The following is a 23,981-nucleotide window of genomic DNA, read 5'->3' on the forward strand; positions in this document are numbered from 1 at the left end:
GCCCACCCCCCCCCACCCCCCCAAGTTTATAATGGAGAACCTGCTTTTTATGAGCTTTACAGAGAAAGACAACTTCTGTCTTCACAAGCTGGGCTGTGGTCATTTCCAGCTATTTTCAACAAGTGCATTTAAAACTCATTTGAAGAGTCATTTGGTTCTCCTTTCAGTGGGATGGAAAAATTGCTTCTGATTTCCTCCATCTGTTTACAGAAGGGAAATCCTGCAAATTCCTACCTGATTCTTAACTTCCAAGGATGATTTGTTTAACAAAGGAACTGTTACAAACTGATTTGTGCCTGGGTAAGCTGACTCAAGTCTTTGTTACCTCTTTCTATCAGAACTGTGGACTTTTTCTAACATCAGCTCAGCCAGCATCAAAAATTATGAACTGCAACTTGAGTACATCACTGCAAACACTCCCTCCTAGCCCCAACAGTACGTGATGAAATCGGTTTTTTTCTCCACGAATTTTTACAGGTTATTAACAATCAAAGATTATTCTTAAAAACTTCCCTCTGCCAAATACAGGAAAATACATACTCAAGAATATGTGTTTAATGTTTTGTGGGATCTTTCTTTTTCCTTTTCACAAATACTCATTTGTAAAATGGGTATTTGTAAGACCTGTTCTGTAGAAAATTTCTGTGCATTTCCTATAAATTATTCTCTTTGGAGTCTAACAGTGTTTATGGAAAGCCCATTGTGAATGGAGCAATGTACTTCTTTCTCTCTCTTACATGCGGTTTGTCCCTTCTGCCTCTGCTGGGACTCATGCTTTTGGAGACTCTGCCCAGAGCCTGGACAAGCAGAACAGTTCAGTTTTGTCCAACCTGGTATTGTCATGAAGTTCTATGTAATTTCGAGGCTGAGACAATGCCTTCTTGGCATTGGCACCTTTGTCTTTCTCTCCTTTTGCACTCCATCTCTGGTAAGCTGGAAATTCTTTGCAGGAAAAAGGGAAGCGCAGGCCCCTTTCATGTCTAGCTGTGAAGTAGAACTTGCTGTTTGTGGATGAAGATACATATATTCACTCCCAGATAAACTGCTTTGACATTAATATAGAGGATTATTCAAATAAAACTATATAACAGGCAGTTATAATGTTATTAATTTCATATTGCCAATTTTTTATTTCTTTACATTGTCCAACTTTGGCCTGCTTTTCTGCCTTATACCTTCAGATGATGTATTTTGTGTTTGGTCAGAAATGGGTCACTTTTTTCTTTTTAACGACCTGAATTGAGCATGCCTTAAAGGCTCTCTGGCTTAAGAGAACAGACATCCTTCTCAGCTAGAAATCCACTGTCAGCAGGGTCAGTGATGGTTCAGGCTTCCTTGCCCTGCCAGCACAGGACTGGTCCAAAGGACATACATGACAAGGGACTTCATTCTGGGCACTTTGAGTGAAAATACCTGCAGAAGAAGGTACACACACACACACACGTGTATACACACACACACACACACACACACACATATGTATTTTTTTGCAACAGGGGTGCTTGATCACTAGTTCTCAGCAAGACTGACTTAACTACAGTTTTTGGAAACCAGCACTCTGACTTTAATTTGGACTAACATGGTAGACATTTAAGGATACAACCTCTTCTGTTCCTCCAGAGGAATGAGAAGTGCTCTATTTCTCCTTCACCTCCTGAGATATCACCTCATAGATAGCAGGCACCTTCCTACAAGCTTTAACCCCTCTTGGCAATCCTCTGGGAAACCAGTGTTCTGCTGCACACAGCGTGAATGCAGCTGAGACCTCAGCGCTGCGGTGTCAGTGGAGAGAAGCACCTGCTAAGGGTTGGGGCTGGAGCCTGAGCTTGCTCTGAAGAAAGGCTGTTTCCACTCTCTGCTGGAATTGTGCCCCCTCTCCTGGCACTATGCTAGCATCTTTTTTTCAGCCTCCCACATCACTCTGTCACTTGTCACCATGTGGGGAGAAAAAACGATTAGGGGGAATTTCATGCAGTCTGACAACCAAAGAATTTCTGAACTACGCTCTGTGATTGTCCAAAGAATGTGTTTTGCGGCAACTGCACTTGTTTATACTGGATCAACAGAAGTAAAATAAAGTTTCCTTTTGGCTTTTGTGCCTATCGACAGATCTAAGGTATGCCTGCAGCTTTTGCTGTTATGACAATGCTGGGTCCATAGACCCACCAGATGCTCTTAATGTGGGATGCTTTCAGGCTGGAAAACTGACATCTCTGCTGCCAAAGCTTCCTCACTTCCCCCAAATCCTCCTTGTGAAACATGTCTACCAAGAAAAGCACAGGTTTTGCTGATATCACCAGCTCTACCAGGGGTCTTCAAATGACAGCTCTGTCTGGCAGGGACTTTGGCACCTCACTATTGTAGCTCTGCCAGCAAAAGTGTTTTAAGTTTCCTTCAGTGTCAACCTAGTTCTGAAAGCTCCATCTGTCTGCAGCTTTGTCAAATATGGGATTCCAGCTGTTTTAGGAATAAACTGTGTTTGCTATTTGGATGATGTAATGGCTTTGAGAATCAGATTGTTGTCTTGCTCTTTTTTTTCCTTCCTCTGCTAGAGCAGTGGCTTTCTCTCCAGGGAGTGTCAGAATACATCCTGTAACTGGAGGACAAGAGGTGGGAGCCACAGAAAAACCTGTTCCCCTGCCGTTGTGTTTGGATGTGCTGGTCTCTGACTACCCCACCCAAAAGTTGTCCATCCTCTTCAGCTCCAACATGAGTGTAGTATATCCTTTGAGCCAACACAGGTAGAGTTTGGGGTTCAGTTTTACTGAAAATTTAAATGTAAATGTTGGGAGAAGAAAATAGGTAGTACAAACTGTTTCATACTGAAAAAAAAAAAACCCAACCAAAACCCTGATGTTTGAGCTCTGGGGGCTTGAGATAAGTTAGAGAGTGAATAGTGCTTTTGTCGGGTAGAAACTGGGAAGATGAGAAGAGGAAATGAAATGTTTAAAAAAAGAGGAAGGGTGGCTTTGAAAAGCTTGAGGACCACAGTGCTGGATGAAGACACTGCAGGTTATGTGACAGCTTGCACACTTCTTCTGTTGCTCTGAAATGGTTGTGTTTTGCGTTGTGTGAACTATGAAGGAATGGGTTCTTTGCTCCTAAAAGGCTTTGGGAACAAATCACTATGTGGGGTATAGAGGGGACAGCAGGACACTAGGATAATGATAACTTTTAATGAAGGGGGTGGGATGGATGGGGGTGTTGAGTGATGCTCCAGGGAAGAGGACTAGGAGCTTATTAGGACAAAAAAGAGCAGGAGACAAGGAAGAGCAGGTGCAAACATCAGTAGAAAGCTTATGAGAGGAGGAACTAACGTGAGCACATTATGCACTAATAGAAATGCTGGCAGCTATCAACAGTTTCTAGCTGTGTTAGTATTTAAAGGGCACTCCTGCCTGGAGTGATAGAAAAGTATTTTCTGCTTGCGCGCTTTGTACGCTTCATACCCTCTGTCTGGGATTCTCATGTTCCGCTAAAGCTGCGGGAGGATGCACTAAACCTGACCCAGAGGCTGCGGAACATGGCATCAGGTTGCCACATGTTCTGCCCTGTTTAACTTAAAATTGCTCAGGGCTCCACTGTTCAACTTAGAGACAGCATGGAGCAAAACACTGCTACTGAGCGTGAGAGGCTGTGCTGGCCAGGGGCCTTGGCCATCCCTCCAGCTAGGGGCAAAAGTACAGACCTGCTTTTAGACTGAGTGTCACCCGAAAGCCAAGGAAAGCTGGAGTTACGTATCGCTGGGCCCTACTGATGAGCTTGACACTGGGCTGGCATCCAGGAGGTGCTGCTGGTTGTGTGAGATGGGGAGAAGTGGGTACCAGAGAAAGGGTCTGTGGGAGGCCCACATCCTGTTCTTTCTGCCTGCAGAGATTGACACCCAGGTGGCAGGAGAGAGCCCTCACTCACCACAAAGCTCTAGGGTATTCTTAAGCAACCCTCCTGTTCAGGCCGTTTCAGTTTTCAGACTGGAGCGCAGGTGCAGGCGCCATGCCCTTGGCTTACCTTTCGCTCCTCTGCAGATGTACAGGGCTGCACATTTGCGAGGCCGTCCCGTTGGGAACAGGCAGCTTTTGGTTTCTGTCCCTGGTCCCAGGGCTTGTTTAACCCTGCTACATGGAAGCAGGTTGGAAAGTCTCACTGGAGCTTGTCATCTTCCTCTCCTCGAGAAGGATGATTACATTTTTCCAGTACAACGGGAACTGGAAAACAGGAAAAGCAGTAAGTGCTGTTGCCTGCTCCTTCCTATGCCTGTCGCTTCTAGAGGTCGCTGATTACCCACAGATGGCTACTCCACAGTCTGCTTCTATTCTGCCTGTCCCTAAGCGCAGAGTCCATCAGCCTCCCCAGTCCCCTGGGTCAGCACTCTGGTTTCTCACGGCCAGTATGGTAAGTATGCGCCGTTGTTTGTTACTAGGGACTGACCAGTGTACAGTGGGTTCCCACCATCCAGCAGCTTGCATAAAAAAAAAAAAAACACCCCATATTTATAAACAACTGATGAAGTAGCTTTATCCTTTTATTATCATCATCTCATATCTGCACTGATTTACTGGGGCAATGACTTGCCAATTTATTAAGTATCAAACAAGCTCTCACCACCTGCCTGGACCAGCCCCTCTGCCGTGGGGCAGTTGGCAAAAAAAAATCAGTGTGCTTTTTGCCTTCTACCAAACTTCAGTCTGAGCTGCTCTGACAGTGAAACTGAAGCTGTCTGGCTATGCCCAGAAGCAGCATTTCATGCAGGTAGGAAGCTTGAAAGTTAGAAAAAGGAAGAAATAAGAAAGAAGAAAGAGTTGCAGCACCACAGCAGTTTCCTGCCTCAAGGGCGAGGTGGCTGCCAAGACAAGCTTTCAGTTTTACACGGAGGCGGAATTTAGATACTGAAATCTTTGGCATTGTTCTGGCTTAGTGCTGTGAAAGCTTGGCTTTAAGAAGCCAGTGTTGAGTAGCCAAAGGCATGATACTGTGGCTGCTTGATATGTGCTGGGTGGGACAGTAGTATGATAGGGATGATTCATAACAAGGAGGCTGAGAGGGACCTTGCCTTTTGGGGTGGTGGGGGTGGGGAATAAGGAGGGCAGAGCTAGAAAAGAAAGTGCAGAGGAAGAAGCTAAAATGAAGGGGCCACTGCAGAGTAGGAGCACTACCTGACATTTCCTGAGCGAGCAGCTCAGAATAGTGCTGTTCCTCGGGTTAATGTTTTCATATTGCTTCCTGAACATGATATGCCCTCCAGCAGCACCTGTCTTTTGCATATTGCTGAACTACAGCTTTACAGAAAGCCGCATAAGCTAAATATTTCAAAAGTAGTTTTGTCACTGTGTAAGTGCTAAACTGGCTCTCAGGTGAGACTTGTGTTTGAGCAGAGTATGTCCTTCAGAGCACTAGCCAGCCATGAAGGCCAGAGCTTTTGAAGCAGAAGAAGGAATTAGGACAGGGATAAAACAACTTCAATTAAAATGCATTTTTGTGGATCCTGGCTTGAATTGAGTTAAATTCAAAATGCCCACGATGATGTAGATTTCATGTATTACTCTTTAGATGTTTACAGACCTAGAATAACAGCAATGCACAAAGCAACCATTTGAAAGGAATAAACTGTAACCTCTAAAGCATTAGAAAAAGAGCAGCAGTCCTGCCCTCCTCGCTGTGACAGGAAATTCAGCCAGCAGTGTGAAGTAACACAGGAAGGCACAGGTGTCCCAGTGCCACCAGGGCAACAAAGCTACAAAGCCCCCTGGTTACTCTGACTGGCCCTAAAATGATTTCAGCCCCGCTTGGTGCACAGAGGCACTGCCACGTACATCACCTTCAGAGGCCCTCGCGCCTGTGACTCCGGAGAGGTGTGCCCACAGGCTAGGACCGTGCAAAGGTAGACAGGTAGCTGTGCGGCAAGCCAAGCACCTGGGGAAAAGGGAATAGCACAAAAGAAAAGGAACAGACTGAGTGCTCTGTGCTTTGGATGTGTGGGTATGTGTAGAAAAAAGTAATGTGTGGTGGTAAAGGAAACACCTGCATGTTTCTGTGGCTAATGAAGGGGGTACCAGAAAGACAACAAGAATACGCCAGCTTTTGAAGTGGAGCTGGTGTGTGACGTGGTAGGCCAAGCAGAGTGGTGGGGCATTTCTCCCCGCAGGGGTGAATATCCCCAAGCCGCTGATGTACAGTTATTGTTAAATTAAGTATGTCTGAACCACTTGTTCTTTTCTTACGTGTTTGCACTTGTGCAGGAAGAGCAGCAGCAGACAAGCAGCCCTCTTGGCATAGAAGGAATTGCAGCAAGGCTCTAGAAACCTTGGGGGGGGGGGGGGGGACGGGGACGGGACCCTACAGGTGTAGACTTAGAGGCACCTAACCCTTACACATACAAGGACAGACTAGGAAATTAGAGACAGCACTCATCCTGAACCTATTTTTACAGCCCAACAAGAGTAAATACATTCTCCCAGGGAAAAGCACAGTGTGTCTTGGAGGCTATTTGCATGGGACTAGCCTTAATACCCAGCCATGCTCCCTTGCATATTCAATGAAGAAAGAGAAGGGCAAGAGTGAATCGCAGCAGTGCAGGAGTTACCCTTCCCCTCTGATTCACCCTCTAGACATGCCTCTTCCTCCACCAGCTACTGGGGGAGCTTGGCCTCCCAGCTGGAACATCTCAGGGTAGGGCTGAGTAGATACCCCTTTTACTTTCCCATGTGGAGCTGGGCAACACCCACCTTTTAATTCCAGCACTTGCATCTCAGCATTTAACAGAGCTAATGCAATAGGTGGGTGAATGGGAAGAGACCAGGCTAGGAGTTGTATATCACCTCAAAGCCTGTAGCTAGCCAAAAGCATCCATTTGCAGCTTCCTTTTATGACATCTGCTAGCCAGCTGTGATGGTAGTGCATGATTTTCCTCCCCCCTCCCCCAGTATAGCCCTGCCAGCACACACAGTTACACTAACACAACTTTATTTTATTGAGATTATTGGGGGTTGTAGGAGTTGGAGCAGTGCTGGTGACTTTGTACCACCACGAGTACGAATCGCAGCTCTGCTGGCATAATAGTTGCTTTTAAATCAAAAGTGCTTTGTCCATCTAGCACAGTCTACTGTTATTTCTGCATCTGTAAACCACTCTTAACATAAAACTTAATGATCGCACCCCCCCTTTTCATGAACCCCAGCCAAACAAGAGCACAATGCTGCAGCTGTAGCTATTAAGCTATGGTGGCAGCAAAGCACTTCATTAATACCTCATGCTCAGCAGTTTGTGATGCATGAGAGCTGAATAATTATGCCTTTGTTACCCTCAAATGAGAGGCACAATTGCCAGAAACAAGCATTTACAATTACAGAACTGTATCAAGTCAAGGACAACATTCGTTCATTCATAAAACAAGCCTTTCTGAGCAAGAGGACTATGAGGCAGAAAACAGACTTACATTAACAAGACAGTTGTTTCTAGAGCTGTATTGTACCCCCTCAGATAGACCGCCATAGCCACTTTACCCCAGCTGGTTTGAGAAACCAGCAGGCACTGCTTTAGCCAAAGCTCTCGTTGCTATGAATTGCTCTGATAAGGAGGCTTAGTTTAGATTTCAGGGGCAGGAATGGGAAGCAGGGCTTTAGCATTGTGAGTATCAATAAACAGCGATCTGCAGCCTTTGAAACAGAGCAGACAGGCACAGGAGAGTGAAAATGGGTCTTAACAATAAAAGTAGAGGTGGTGAGAGTCTGTCCTCCCTTTTGAGGATGCCTTGTTGCTCACACCAGGGTAGTAGCTCCATGTCTTTGGTTAGTGGTGTGCAGAGACCACACAACAATTAAGTAACTGTTCCTTCCTTACCTACAGCTCAACATGAATGGGGATTTCAGAATCTGCAGTGATATTTTTGGAAGAGTGACCGCTGGTGCAAAGGAAGTAGTTAGTTAAAAGGACGGCTGTAGTAAAGACAGACAGACTTGCATTATTTTAAGCAACATTCCACCATTCTCTAAGCGAGGAAAAAAACTTGTCATGCTTTTGTCTTACAATATTACGCTTTCAGTAAGTCCAAGTGAGGACTAAAAAGGGAGTTCTGAAGTACACCCCAAACTTAGCACTGTAGACTACTACATGCTTTCATGCAGCACATCTAGCAACAGATACTGGGTATTTGCTGTCCTCATCTGGCTGCACATGAGTCATGCTACAGAAGAATGTGCTTATGCTGTCGCCTCCTTGTGAAGCCCTGACTCTCACCTCAGGTCTTGCCAACTTCAAAACAGCTAAGCCTGTGTTATTTTCCCAGTCCTGTTCTAATATTCAGCCAAGAGATAATAGGTCGTAAGAAACAAATTGAATGAGTGATCAGGATATGTGGACTGGTCAAAGCAAGTTTTGCTAGGGTGCCTAGAGAGGACAGGAATTGCAAGAAGCCCTGTCTGGCATGCATTACAGCTATGTTTGCCAACATTTCTGTTTGTGGACCCTGACATTTTTCCAGCATGTATAATTTGCATTTTTTTGATAATAAGCTTCTCTCATTTAACTTCCCGAGAGTCCAGGAAATGCTCAAGTACTCCCCTGCATAGTACTGACCACAAAAATCTTCAAAGCTGCGGTACGGTACAGGTGCAGGTGTAGTCATGCAGCTGAAGCTTGACTTTGTAATAAAAAGGAATTTTTAAAAACATCTCTTGACAGGTTACAAAACAAAAGGAATAAAAGTAAAACCCTTTCAAACTGCTTAGGTAAAGAATCTCCTTGAGACAATATTGATCTTATTATATTGCCAAAACCCTTCAGCCTACATTTTGAGAAATAAGCAAATGATTGGGAAAAGTATCACTAAAATGCACAGTCCAATTTATAGCCACACTGACAAAAGAGGAGGGCAAAGGGGCTTCAACTCCACTGAAAATACAGGTGGGAAGAGGGTGAAGTCCTCCAGAACAAATGATTTCAATTACAGGATCATCTTTGCCCTCTTGTGGGCAGACGTCTCTCCTGCAGCTTCTCAGCAGATTCCTGTGCAGACAACTGCACCGTGAGGACGGCACAAAACATTGCTGGCCTTCTTGTGCTTCCTTTAGCAGGCGAAGAATAGCTATTCTGAATCCAAAGAGACGTCAAACCCAAAACCCAGCCAAGTAGTTAACCTTGCTTGGTTCCTGCAGGACAGCACAAAGGAGGCTGTGTGATAAAGCAGGTGCTGGATGTGCTCCTTGCTGTAAGGAGAAAGCCCACCCGAAAGCAAGGAAACACGTACGTACCTTGAACAATGGATGCACAGACAGCAGTGAGGTGGTGCCTGTGCACCCACAAAGGACAGCTGCAGACTACCAGCCTATATTCTGGCCTGCTGTGCTATTCTGAGAATTTACAAGTAAGATAACTTGGATTATGCTCCTGAGAAAGGTGTTGTCACGATTCTAGCAATAATAGGGCTTAAACTGTGTGGTCATGCTCCAAATTATTAAATCTTCATTAATCTTTCTTAGGACTTCTGAGTTTTAATACAACATTTTGCCTCGATTGTTTTCTTGCATCTAGTTTTCAAATGTAATTAAAAGCATTAAAGACCTTTCTCCCTTATGAATCCTCATGTTTACACTCATCTCTGGAACTTCATCAAAGAGACAATTTCACCTTTAATGTTACAATATAAAGAAAAATACACCATGGCATTCCAATTTCAGTGCTGACAATGAAGAAAGTGCGATTCTCCTCCTGTTTACAAGATGACCACCAGGTAATAAGCAATCTGTAGGATTATGAAACAAAAAAGCTACCCCGCCAGAAAGCATGCAGGTTTATTTCCTTTTCCTCGCCCCCTACCACTGACAATCAGACAAACATTTTTAAAGGATCCAGCAGCTCCCCCTCAACCAAGTAACTCGGTCACCTGTATTTTTCTACACCAGAAGTTGTTACTTGATCTTAACACTTTTAGCTAGTTTGTGCTCCTTCCTTTAACAAGTCTGCTACTTTATTTTTTTCAGCTCCAAGTAATCAAGACAATAGGAAAGCAGCACTTGAATTATGCTTGTCACAGTAACATATAGACCATGGTAGGTGTAAAGGCTATTCCAAACTAGTTTGGTTGGACCCTGTGGCAAGAGGCAATACTGACCTTATCAGACCTTGCCTCCTAGAAATTTGCAGCGAGAATATCCAGCTTTGCAAGTTGGACCCTCTTCCCCAGTAACAGGCAAACACAATGCAAGCTCTTTCCTCCAAACCAGGAACAAAGAATGATGTTATTTCCTAAGGCTGGCTCTGGGAGAACTACACAGTGACACCAAATTATAGCAGCAAAAATGAGAAACACTTATTTACTAATATTTTATTTTAAAAATTATTACAAAATATTTTAGAAAGTTCTTAGGATCAAAAAAGCATAATACATTAAAGAAGACCACAGGTTTAAAAGGGAAAAAATATTTAAGCATTTCAAAATTATTTAACTGGAAATTCAAGGCAACACTGGCAAGAAAACTGTGTAAAAATTTTACATATATAAAACTATTGTATTATCATCCTGATTTAATAATCATTAAGTCACTTAAATTTTCAAAGGTATTAAAAGCGATAGTTCTGAACAGCATAAAATCTAGTATCTAGAGATCTCCTTACGTTTACAGCAATAGACTAAAACAAAGATGAATTTCCATCTTAACGGCACTACCAGCATCTTGATTCGTTACAATTTTATATAACCTTTCAAAAATTTCACAAAGTATTTATTTCCCTTCAGTGTAGAAAGCTTGGTATTTTTATTGCACAAAATTCAAACAAGGATCACCATGATGGCCCTCATGCAAAAACATCTTGTGCAGAGCTCCGAGAACTGTGTGAGACAGCTCACTGCTTTTTCTAGTTGGAGGGTGCAAAGGCAGAGTTCAACTGTAACAGACCACGAGCCTTCCCTGCTATTTTTAAGCACAGAGTGCAAGCAGTAAGGCACAATTCCTTCATGTATTTAGAACGCAAAGGGCACTGGTAGCATTGTGATTTTAATGTGGGCTAAACGCCAAACACAAAAATTAACATTCACAATCTATGTAATGCACTTGGGGATTTTCAGAGGAGAAACTCACAGTCCAGCCACTTAACGAGTCCTCACATGTCCTGGAGAATCCTCTGCACTGATTCTCAAGGCACTGTAAACAAAGCCTGAAAGTGGGTGCAGAGCCTTTACATATTTTTGGATGGGCTCAACTGAAAAAGACGAAAGCTTTTAATGCGTCTGAGCAGGCTTGCAACACCACTGCCAAGCACTGTGGTAAAGAAGGGAGAAGACAATCCCCAGGTACATGTACTGAGCCAGTTGCTTTCTTCCACAGGTTTTACGACCAGTTAAGATTGTACAGAGATGGTTACTTTGCAAACAGAAGAAATTTAAGACAGTTGCTTTTAACGGCACTTCTGCCAGAGCTCTCACCACTCTCCTGAACAATTCCTAATCCACTTCAGTCAAAATCAGCCACCTTAATGTAAGCAATGTAAATAGCTGGTTTAAATAAAGAAGGCTGATTTCATCAGAAGCAGGCTGGGAAACAAGCAAACCGCTTTGCTGACAGAGCACGGGAGGGGTAAGAGACATCCAGCCACATGCGCAGAGCTCCTGCAAAACCAGATGTTTAATCCAGCTCCAATGCCATTCTCTGGAATCAGTCTAATTAAAAGACAGACACTCAAAGCGTGGATCTGACACCAGAAGCATCAAAGGGGGTATTTCAAGACTGCAGGAGACCAATCTGCTCAGCCATGGCAGTAAGGAAGTCTCTCCCCCACCTAGCCTGGGAGGGCAGAGGAGCTAGGAAGGACACACACCTGCCCCTTTATCTTAGGAAGCTGATAAAACAGCTAAGGAAATGACCTCGCAGAAGCGGAGAACAGCATACGCACTAGAAAACCTGCTTCTCAGCTATTTTAAAAAGGAACAAAAAGAACACCTCATACTTATAAACCTAAGATTACTAGTACCACCTTGCAGAAACTGCTTTGTTAGCCAACAACTGGTTTGGAAGCAACAATTCAGCAATTGCCTTAAACCTATAACAAATATGTGGCTCGTCTGCTCGTAGTATTTAACTACTATGTGACAGATTAATGCCAGCTAGACAGTAAGTGGGATGGAACACTATGTATTGTTTTAAAGAATAGCAGGACTTCTCCTGTTAGTAAACTTTGGTGACATATGGGCAAACAACTAACCAGTTTCCCCAAAGACTACCGTTCGTCGCTCTCATTAGCTGATGGCAACGCTTGCATCCCTTTCAGTCAGAGATGGAATCTGATCCTCAAATCTATACATGGATCAGCCAGTTGGTGAGAGAATGGATATAAACTATCTACCTGGAACAGCTAAAATGAAAACAAAAAACATGCCAAAACCCCCTCACTCTAACAACCTGAAACATGCCAGGGATGCCAGCATGTTTGCAGTAGGAGAATCCGTCAAACCTTTCTGCAAAGGTTGGCAGTATTTGTTTCAAAAGGCCTAATGGTCAGATCATGGGGGTCAGGAGATCTCAGTCAGTCACTTCTTCTGACATCAACCCCTTGTGGCACCTTTGCATAACAATGATTTGCTCTGTATTTCAGTTTCTCTGTGAAGTATCAGCAGTAGATACCACAGATAGGAAGGCCAACGCAGACAGATGACTTTACAGATCCCTTTCAGTACCAGTATCTCCAATTGAGGAATGGACACCAGTAACAAAGCACTTAGGTGGGGAAAAGTATAGAAAAAGCAACCAAAACCCAGACCTCTATTCACGTATTTTCAAGCTGAGAAAAATTACAGGAAAAAATACCTCAAGATAAAAAGTCCTGTCATGGTGCTGCATGGCTTAATAAATATCAGCAGCACAGTGCTACTCTTACACTATATTTACAGCTTTTAATTATAGATCAAGATTCAGAGGCTACAGACATTCTGATGTGAAAACAAATTCAGTATAATCCTGGCCAATAAAAAAAAGAAAAAAAACCACCTTAGAATGTTAATCATAGATATGGACACAATCTCCAAAGTAAGACACCGCAAATCATAGCAGAGATATTTCTCATGGCAAGTTTCGTTATCACCAGTAACACTGCTTGTAAAAAAAACATCTCTAATCTACCCAGTTTTCAGAGACAGCTACAGCAAGCTCTGTACACCTAGAATGAGATCACGTTTTAGTGCAAATGGACACTAATAAATAGAAGGAAAAAAAAAAGCCAGTCCAAAGAGCATTTCTTCTTCAGAAAACAGGAAATTCTATGAAGGAAAGCATGTATTTTATGCATGGCTCTGAAACCAAGCTGCAGCTTAAACTTGATGCTTCATACCACCTGTCAAAATTTTACATCTTCCAAGCAAAGTGTAGTGTTAGGCTTAAGTCTCAGACCTTGGAGAGAGAACATCACAAACTCACATTCATCAGAAAGTGGCAGTACTGGAAAAAAACTTTGACCTTCTTTTACAGTCCTTTGTCTTAGAACAGCTTCCCCATCCTTTTCCAAATACAGCTTGCTTAGCCAATTTCTGGAGGGCTTTTTCTCAATGCTGCCACAACAGGTTACACGACTATAAATTTGTTGATGAAATGGAGTTAATGTGTGGAAGACAAGGCAAATGTCACGAGCACTCAAACAAGAATTGTTTTTGCATAATCAGCTTTTTCTCATTTGCTTTGGTATTTTGGAACATCTCCGGGATTACAGCAATTTGCCCTACTTTTGAAGGCTCTCCCTCTTAAGTGAGGTCTAGCAGTCTTGCGTCTACCTCAGACATCTGAAAAATGCCTTTTCACCACTTCATTTCTTTTACGGCCATCAGCACCTGGTCTGATACATCCATTACTTGTCTGATACGTGTTGCATCAGTAGTGTTTCTGGCAGTCCTACAGCCTGCCGCTTTTAAGACAAATCAAGGGTACAGTGCTTATTTACTTGTTTACCAACTGACCTAGTCAGTAGCAAGAAGTCTCAAGCTAGTGCCATATTTATAATAAAGAAAATGGTGGGGTCTGTAATCATTCTGGCAAAACTTACTGTTCACTATGCATAAACAAGCTGCATATGGTATTAACCTTGCAAGTAATATTCACTAGAATAGTACCACCATGGTGTAATGCTTTTCCTGTTGATGTTGAGATTGCTACTTTTGGGGTTACTTCGTTAAAATACTTATTCTTCATCTTTTTTCCCTCTCACAGCTGGCTTTTCAAGTTTCTTTCTGTAACTTTTATAGGTTTCAAAACAATCTGAAAGACAATTCTGGCATACAAGTCCAAACTTTGACAATCATGGAGTGCAAAACTGTCTCCTTAATATACTGTTAACTACCCTCCCCATAAAACCCCTACACTCGCTATTTCATTAAACTGATCACCACAGACAGAACTGAAACGTATGAATAGTAAAAACAAACCAAAAGCCCTTACGTAAGGATAAGCATTTCTGCAAGGCTCCAATTAGGAATCCCTTTTACATTCACAGGTTGACCAGTAAGTACAAGAATGAATTCTGCTGTACTAATTTATAACTTGTAACAGAAGCATCTGGTCCATTTATACAGAAACTATCTTTAGGGTATAGCTCAGAATTTAGACATCACACATTAACCTTTATTAGTCACCTCTGTCAAAATCAAACCAGCATGCTGTTGTCCTTAAGTTATTCTATTTAGACACAAGTTTTTTTAGTGTATGTCACCTGGCAGGACCAGTTATTAAGCAGGACCAGTTACCTTAGAACATGATGCTCAAGATGCCATTACTTGACCTAAGGATCTATAAAAATTTGTGATGAGCAATGCGTACAAAATTGATTAGAAGGAAGAGACAGAAGTTGTTACCTACAGCGCACTGAAAGTTCATTTTAGTTTGCTCCATTCAAAACAAATAATTCCAGAAAGTTAGCTTTATTTATTCAGTGGCTGATTTTCTGTGGCACTCTGAGTGTTGCCAGGATTTTCAGAGCGTCCGCCGACATTTTGCTTCCGACTGTGAAAATACTCTATAATGCTTTCAGCTGAAAACGCACCACTTGCAAGAAATCCAGACACCTGTGAAAGTGAAAGGAATACGTGATTTTAAAATGTACAAATATTCTAACATTGTTTGGAGAGATTTGCTGGACTGTTTGCGTATGTTAATAATGCTTATATATTAAGATTACAGTCCTCCTTAAATCGGTGGTTCCATCTAAATTAGAAACAGATCAAAAATCATAATTCTAGCACATTTAATGCAAAAGTTTTTACAGTTCTCATTCTCTTAATCAAGCTTGAACCGTACAATATATTCTAAACGGCCCTTAATAGTAAAAGTATATTCATTTTATTGCAAAAATTAGTTATTAAAGAAGCATGGCATTGGTGGTATAGCAGATTATTTATCCAAGAGATGGCTGTTGATTCAAGGGACTAAGTGAAGAAGAGTAACACATGGAAGATGAAGGGAGATAAGATCTGCAGAGCCTAAGCAAGCCCTTACTGGGTCAGCAAGGGGGAATGAAATGACATTTTGTTAAGGACATTTCATTATTAGTCATGGCAAGATAGTGGTAAGGAGAAGGTTAGTTTCAACAGCTTCTTTCAAACACATGCATTATTCTAACTTTCACCTAAATTTTACACAACTGGTTTGCCCCAAAGCAATTTGACACTAGTTAAGTCTTAAATCACAACAGTTTTTGTTTTTCCAGCACCAGAAAAAAAACCTGAAAGACTTTATACTCAAACCATTAGGTCTGAATATTATCAACATCACAGAAGGTGACTATACAAAAGTGTGTGGAACAGGCTTCTTTTCTAACTCATTTTTTCTCATTCAAGAATAAAATCAAAATTTGATCTTTTAAACTCACATATTCACAATTCCAAGGTTATTCAAAAGAAGTGCTACATGAGTGAGCAATTACGACATCTACAGCATCCCAAAGCCTCTTCAGTGTTCCCTGGGAAATGCATGCCCTGTTGCTCTTCTACCTACTTCTGCAACTGAGGAAACTACTGCTCTTATTGCAGCCTTTGCAAGTCAGCGTTCTCCACATCTGCTTTATAACGCCTGGCAAAAGACATGGCTTCTTGCTGACTACTTGAGGGGGTAGCATTATGAAAGGAATTGAGGAAAAAAGTACGCATTTCAGAGGTAGGGTATCAGAGAACTGGGGAAGCTGTGAGAGATGGCAACATCAAAACAGTGACAGGTGACAGGGAATAATACGGAGCGAAGGCAGTGAAGTGTGAGGAGCCCAGAAGCAAGCTGCAAACACTGGGGAACTGCAAGTGCATGCAGAGCTTTCCAGCAAACCTGCGGAATGCCTGCTCTTTGGATTTCCTATGGTAAGTTTATGGAAGGTCTGAAATAGCTAATTCCTCCTAAAACGTTGCGATGCACTGAATTCTGTTCCCTGCCCAGTGTCTTCCCTGCAAACTGAGTGAGGTTTAGAGGGCAGAGAAATTAACTTACAAGACAAAGTAAATTATGCGATTTTAAGACTTACATATGCAGCTTTTTCAACAGCATATCCAGAGCTGGTTGCAGCAAGCACTATTGACGCTAACAGAAACCAGACACCTATGGCTGGCATGGCCCAAAAATTCTGCAAATATAAAAAAAATGAATGTTATAGAATTGTAGATATAATACCTGAAAAAGAACAAGCATCATAACAGCAGCTGAGTTAGTCTGCCAGTGAATTTATGCTTTGAAACTTTGATGCTAATGGGAGCTTCAGAAAATATATTTTACAGCTATATTCCAAACAACATTCAACATTATCAACTATTTAAAAGAGTCTGCATTACATACTCCCCTGTTTTTGTCGTCTTTAAGTATTTCATTAATTTCATCTAATTTCTTTCATAATCAAATTCAGGCTCAGGTCAACCATGCTAGCATTATTCCCTAGGTAAAACATCTAGGAAACCAGAAACCTGGAAGTAAATGTACTCATTCAAATCTCTTGCTACACTCCCTTATCTGTACCTTCACAGAAAAAACACCCTACTGTTTGCTCTGAAGACAAATAGGAAGGAATGCTCATAAAACACTATAATATTCTTAGGGACTTTACAGAGCAACTTTGTGCCACTGCTTTATCTTCTGAAATGTAAAAGCAAAAACTGTTATTGTTAACAGTTAACTTGTGTATGATTATTACCAAAAATGAGGTAGGCTACACCCAGTAGGAAAATAGATAGGTGAACAGGCAAGTTACAAGTATCATGCTGACAGTAAACTGTGTTCTGTATGCATACATATATGCAATGACTACGCAGTAGTATTAGTCTGCGTGAAAGACTTTCACACAAGTCCTAAAATCCTGCAGGTAACCAACATGACAATTTTGGAAAAGTTGTCTATATAAAAGGGACTCTAAAAGTTGACTCATTTTTTAACTATAAGCTACTTTAATCTACCCTTTAAATAGAGAAAAAAAGGAGATTCATTCTGCATAGCCATTTTACTCCACAGTAGTTTTTAAGCACTTACATGAAATGGTTTGTTTTAAAAAAAAAATTTCCTTACCACTCTCTGTACTTTATCTTCCCCAAATGTTTCATATATAACAGTGCAATACACACACAGGATCAGGAGGCTCAAAAGAAAGGCACTGCAGCTTGTGAATTCAAAGAAGTAAAGTCCGCCGCACTCGATACAATCCTCCACAATTTCTTCACAAATAACAGCCAGAAGAGAGAGAATCTGCAAACAACGTGCTTGAGTTGGATCAAGTCTTTAGCATCTTCAGCAAACAGACGTCTCTGATATGAACGTTAATAAAGACGGCTGTAAGGAAAATCCTCAATCTACAAAGAAGCCGGTAAAATTCTGCACTGTTTTCTTACAGGCAGAAATAATTATATAGTGACACGGTTTACACTTGCTGTTAAAGTTGGTCAATAAACTACACTCAGGTAAGCTGAGAACACACTGTCAAATACACGCTTCTTGATTAGACAGTCAAGATTCCCAGTTTGTGGTTTTGTGCAGTTGCCAGTTGGAAGCAGATGAGGCAGGCAGTGTGGCGAGCACACATGCTGCTCAGAACGAGCAAAAATGCTATTGCCTACTACTTGCAACTGAACTTAATTTTACATGCATTTGGGTTCACGGTGAAGGAGGAAATTGGACGGCATCAACACGGTCGGCTACCTCCCTGAAAATTTACAGCCAACGTTACCTGTCTTGATAAAACTTCAGAGAAAGTGCGTGTAGCTAATAGCTCACGTGCTTATGACCCAGTAACAACAGAAGCTCAGCTGTACTCATAGGAACCAAAGCTTGAACATAGTTTAAAGTTATGTTGGACAGTGTTTAATCTATGCAGAAGCTTATGTTCATCTTCCTGCCACAGTATGTTTTGAGGAAAGAACATGAGTTAATTCCTGTACATTCACCATACATCTGCTGCTGGATTTTCTACTGTTTTATTGTACAAGAAAGAATATCGCTTTCTTTAAATGCTCTCTTTGGCCATTTCTTGCTAGTTTCCTTCATCCCATAAAGTTGACACGGGATTATAGATCCTTGTAGTAAGGAGTTCACCAAATTAAAAAAAAAAAAAAATTAATAGGAATCAGACTCAGTTTTTAATAAGCTTATATGGGCAATAACGAGGTTGGCAGTTCTTTAAAAAAACAAAACAAACCAAAAAACAAACCAAATTCTAAAATTCAGAATTGTTATTTTCCAGTTATTAGCAACTGCAGATGCTTCATCTGCACCTTATTCTTGGAAAACAACCACCAGCCTTCAGTTTCAGTTTTCTGGCAGTAAAAATAAGAACAGCAATTTAGCACGTGGGAACTGTAAATTCCCCCCACTATGCCAGACCTCAGAAGGGCACTCCAAAGCATCATGTTTTGAATATCTGGCAATCACATAAAGTAAACATGGTCTCAGAAAGGGAAAGAACCTGAGCTGGGAACTGCAGTATTACTACTATCAGGCCTCCACATACTTCCCTTCTCTCCCGCAGCGGCTGGCAAGGCAAACTTCTCAGCAGCCCTTGCACCTAAAACAGTGACTACAATGGCTGGCTGAGAAATGTTTTGAACTCTGAATTTCCAATTTTTAAGGTTTCAAAAGATTTGCTTACAGCTGTGTCCGATGACTTTCAATCTCACGTTTTTCACAAGGTCAGCTAAAGTGTGAGATATGTTTTCATGTATAGTTCTAGCTCTTTTTATCAGCACTGAAAACTAAATGCCATCACTTTCACCTGGGATGAAACAAAACAGAAAGGAAATAAACCTGCCCTTAAGGGAATTTATAAGCCCAGATAACCATAATGTGATCTAAATAACTGAAAAAACCCTCTCCGCTGACTGTACAAACAAGTAGAAAAAAATCCCACTCAAAGAGTAGCTATAAAGAGTTCAGTGTAAAATAAATGAGATTTACCAAGTGGAGTCCTATGTGGGACTTGTCCAAGTCAATATTCAATTTTTTATTAATAAGCTGAATACCAAAATAAAGTACATCATTAAAAAAGCTTGAAGAACTTTGAGTAAAATCAGCAACAGACTTATAAGCTGCCAGAGAGTTCTGCTTGGGTTTCTTAACTTGCTTCTTGGTATCACTATGAGAAACAAAAGGGATTACTCTGTTGTCCTACTAGAAAAAAAGAATAGCTTTAAATACCAGTAAAAGAGTAGTTCCTAACTTCAGTTTATATAGTTACAGCTATATAACACAGCAAGAAGTTTTTCTCCTATTAGCCATAATAGTATCATCTGCATTTTAGTAACATCCTGCTATTAGATAGAGTATAAATGCATTGAGCTGCTTTAAACAAGCCAGGAGATTCCACATTTCATTCAGTTTCCCAAGAACTGTTCTGCTGGAGATCCACCTTCGTCCATCAGCGTTAGTCCTGGAATGACTGCAGACCTCTACAGGCTTACATGAAGCAGCCAAAGCTCCCTCTCTTTTGTTTTTTTATCTGCCTTCTCCACACCGATCCCATGGAGAATCCCTAGCAGCCGATGCCCAGAGTATCACTACAGCTTTTGTTTGAGCCGTCAGTAATGAGTGAGGAGGGGCAGCTCAGTAGTTCCTCATTTTTCTTGAGAGCTAAACCTTCCAGGCAGACTTTCTTTCTCCCTGAAGCCCAGGGTGATGCCCGAAGACAAGAGCAGGCAGCCACCACCTTCCTTCCCTCTTGCCCAGAGCCCTGCACTGCTGCAGATGCAGTGCCAGCGGTGGTGGGGAGGCAGAGGTTACCCAGCAGGTAGGTCACAGCATGGCTGACAGCATGCACGGGCTGCAGAGAGGTGCAGGGGGATACAGACAGGCTGGCACCAGGCTTGCTGGTTCCTGCAGGAAAATCCACACCTCGTCACATGCACGCACTGCTTGATGTAAAGGGAAAGGCATTGTTGGACGCACAGTTTTTAACTTCCTCTTTTTTTTTTTTAAACTATTAGTCTTAATCTGTCCGTACGTACACCAGAAATTAAACACCTTCATCTGTTCCTTACCACCAAGAAGTTATTCATTGATACTGACATTACTGTTGGAAGTTTCTATGCAAGTGTCAAGTTTCTAAAGTGGGTTTAATAAGTGAAAGGCTACAAAAGAATGCTACAAAAATAAAACATCAATGAACTTCCCAACAGGCCTGTGAAAATGATCAGCAGTGGTATTCCCAGCACAAAATCTTCTAGTTCAGATGGGTGCGCATATTAGTTCTGTAAGTCTCCACAATCAGGGCTGCTATAGGAAGTGAACAGCTCAGGAAAAGAGCAGATGTTTAAGACTGATTTACAATTTTCCTTTCCAGTTAGGGCATTTTGCTTGAAGTCAAACAATAGTTGTGACAAGTATTTCTGCTTTAGATAAGAATTTGGTTCTACCTCAATCTTGGCGCAGTATGCACTATGCCATTTACCTTTGTGAGGAATTTAAACCACTCATGGACTAACAAAAACATTCCACCTATATAAAAAAAAAAATTAAAAAAATCTAGAAACTTATGCAATAAGCATGCCTCCCAGTATCCTTTTGGCAGTTACATTTTCATTATTTCATTTGCCCAAAAAGCTTTAAAAGGCTAAGATTACAATGTATGCCATTATTAATCAGAAGAAAAGCATTTCTAAGGTCTAGAAACCAGTTTTCTGCAGGTGATTTCACAGTACTTTGTAAAATACTTGATCACTTCTATAATGAAGACAGCTGAGCGCAATACCTTGTTGAGCAGTCCACATGAGTGCTTATCAGCGTGTAAACCCAATAACCACTAACAAACACTATTGTAACACAAGGCTAAGAGATATTTATGTCCATCACCATCACTGGCATTTCCAAAAATCAACACTTTCCCAAAACTGGAACATTTCTCTTACTGGTCATACTGAGGCTTCCACCTTCAGTAATTTCTGGGGCTTGTTTAAAGTGTTTTGATCAAGAACTCCAAGATCTGTGCATTTTGGTAAAGGGAAACAAAAAGGGGGGGAAAAACTGTTGGAAATTAGGAGTGTGAACGACTAAAATTCCATTTTCTTTCACCTCTTGTTGAGGGACAGGTACAAGCCATAAACTGCTAACTCTTTAGCAGCATATCAAGCAGCTATCCATCCTGTTTAGGATAACCATAATTTTCCTTTTTCCTATATAGAAAGCTTTTTTAAATAATGCCTCTGTTCAGGTAAACCGTTTAAGACTTCGGTACACCAGTAAATTTGTGTCTGTAATAGTTTATTTTAGTTGGTGAAACTTCTTACATAAATGATCTGCTTGTCAGGGAGCAACAGCCAGCAGATCTTACTTTATTGATCTACAGATGAAGTGAAAGTTTATGTCCTATTGTATTTATTTGTTTAAAGCACTCTTGGGTGTGATTTTTTTTTTAAAGACTCTTGGAAAACATTATTTTTGGCAGTGTTACTGTTACCTTTACCAGCACTCAAGAAACTTATGTTTATGGTTGAAAGTTTTTTTGACGGTGCGCGAGACAAAGTTTTAAAAACTAATGTTCCCTTTTCTGCAATGGTGAAGTAATGAGAAAAGGTTGGAAATCACCTACAATTCCCATCAGCATGAGACATCTGACTAAAAAGCGACTTGGCTGGCTGGAAATGTACCCTGACACGCATTTACAGTCAGCTACCCTTTCCCACTGTCGGTTTCACTACCTCCCTGCCAGTACTTAAGAACGATGCTCCTCATGTCCTTATCAGCACAGTAGCCCTGGCTCGTTTCAGAAGAGTCCATCACCGAGCACAGAACAAACAGGAGTCTGAATCAGGCGCCCAACTGCTGAATGTGTTCAGGAGTGACATTACAAGTAAGAAAAAGCAAGCAGAATATAAGGCTGTTATTTCCTGGTGGGCACAGGACTGCCCAACATGAAGTGATGCACTGTGATGTCTCATACAATAGGCCACCATCAACACTGCACGTTTGTGGTGCAATTTTCTATCACGAGTCATGTGAGAAACGAGCGCCCCGATTTTAGGACGGACAGCACAGCGTGATAAGCTTACAAACGGGCTGCGAGGGCGGCGGGAGAGGGAGGTCTGGATCTGATGAGGCAGCCAGCCCTTCCCAGTTCTACTGCCCTACCCTGAGGTTCAACCGAAGGCTTCTACCTCCTGGTTTCATCCAACGTGGCCCTCGGAAGAAAGTATGAAGTTTCCTGTGAGGCTTCCCCCTGATTTTAAACCATAATGACAGCAGGCAGCTGAACCATGCAGCACTGAACTTTGGTCGCACAACGCACGCAAACGTCAGGTGTCAGCACCTGCTCCTGTCGCTAGAACACGAAAAAGGAACTAGCCTGTTACTTCCCCACCATAAAATAACCTGAATCTGCGGCGACGACGGTATTGTAAGACACCACGTCTGCCTCCCAGCTGAGTTAAAAGTCTGCGCAGCTTTAGCGACCAAGAGCAAAGGCGGGCTTTGCCTTTGCTACGTCTGAAGTCAGGCTTTCTGGTGGACGGAGCCCTTTCCTGACCCACAGGAAGAACTCCCCTGAAGCCAGCGTACGGCCGTCTCCCCAACCTGCACTTCGCCAGTGAAGAGTTTCATTTTTAAACGGCGGGGGGTTGCCCTGAAGCCGGAGGCCATCGTAACACGCTCATTTCTATACCAAAGCTGCACTTTTGGCGAACAGGGGCACCTGTAAAGCACGCGGGCGACAGTCGGTGACACAGCGGGAGCGGGCCCAGCCGGCGGCGCCCGCTGCTCACCCCCCCCGCCGCCGCCGCCGCCGCCCGGCCGCTCTCGGCCCCGCGCACCCCGGCGCGGCCACCTCGGTGAGACGTTCGGCCTCCCCCCCCCGCCCCAGGCAGCCATTCTGCCGGGGGTGCTCGCTCCGCCCAAGGCGCGGCACGTCGTCGGCCACAGGGGTGAGGGGGACGCGGGGGCGGGCGGCGGTCCCCGGCCAGTCGGTCAGTCAGCCGCAAACGGCCGCCCGGGCCCCGCGCCCCCGGCCGCGCCCGCCGCTCCCCGCTGTGGGGGAGAGGAGGGAGAGGGCTCACCGCTTGGAGCGCTTTGGTCGGCAGCCGCCATCCCCGCAGGTGCCGCAGGGTGCAGCCGAAGGGACGGCGGGGCGGCTTGGCCTGCGGCTCGGTGGTCTCGTTGTAGACGGCGCCGTTCTCCATGGCCGCGCCGCCGCCGGCTGCCAGCTGCGGGAAAGCGAAAGCAAAAGGGCGGCGGGAGGGGCGGGGAAGGAGAAGGGGAAGGCGGCGGCAGGGGCAGGGCAGGGCAGGGGAAGGGAAGGGGAAGGCGAAGGCGGCGGCGGCGGCCCGCCTGGCCCCGGCGGGACAATGGCGCTTCCTGTAGCGAGCGCCATCGCTCCCCCCGGCGGCGGGCGGGCGGGCGCGGCTGCCGAGGGCGGTGTGAGGGGGCGGCGGCGTCTGTGCCGGGGGGCAGTCGCGCGGGGGTCGCCTCAGGCCTGGGGCTGTTCTCCGTTTTGTGAGGGGAGTTTACAGGATTCTTTACTTTCCTCTTGTCACACGAGGTTACGACATGAGAAGGATTTTTTAAGCCAAA

At 43.2% G+C, this 23,981-nt stretch overlaps 1 protein-coding gene across 1 annotated transcript; it reads right to left on the reverse strand.

The window, feature by feature from the left end:
- Window positions 1-10,342: 10,342 nt before the first annotated feature.
- CMTM6 (CKLF like MARVEL transmembrane domain containing 6) lies at window positions 10,343-23,676 on the reverse strand. Its single transcript, XM_059818510.1, has 4 exons — window positions 23,468-23,676; window positions 17,505-17,681; window positions 16,477-16,575; window positions 10,343-15,034 (listed from the first exon to the last, which is right to left on the reverse strand). The coding sequence occupies exons 1-4, from the start codon at window positions 23,588-23,590 to the stop codon at window positions 14,891-14,893; spliced, it is 543 nt and encodes a 180-aa protein (XP_059674493.1). The 5' UTR covers window positions 23,591-23,676; the 3' UTR covers window positions 10,343-14,890.
- Between the last annotated feature and the right edge of the window lie 305 nt (window positions 23,677-23,981).

Source organism: Gavia stellata, chromosome 6, assembly GCF_030936135.1.
Source record: "Gavia stellata isolate bGavSte3 chromosome 6, bGavSte3.hap2, whole genome shotgun sequence".
In the NCBI taxonomy this organism is placed as follows: Eukaryota; Metazoa; Chordata; class Aves; order Gaviiformes; family Gaviidae; genus Gavia; species Gavia stellata.

What these genes read in the sequence shown, in the direction of transcription:
- CMTM6 (XM_059818510.1), bottom strand. Translation starts at nt 23,590, where the DNA reads ATGGAGAACGGCGCCGTCTACAACGAGACCACCGAGCCGCAGGCCAAG. An exon ending in AAGATAAAGTACAGAGAGTG is followed by an intron (nt 16,576 to 17,504) that starts GTAAGGAAATTT and finishes TTATATTTGCAG; the next exon opens with AATTTTTGGGCCATGCCAGC. An exon ending in CTGTTGAAAAAGCTGCATAT is followed by an intron (nt 15,035 to 16,476) that starts GTAAGTCTTAAA and finishes TCACTTTCACAG; the next exon opens with GTGTCTGGATTTCTTGCAAG.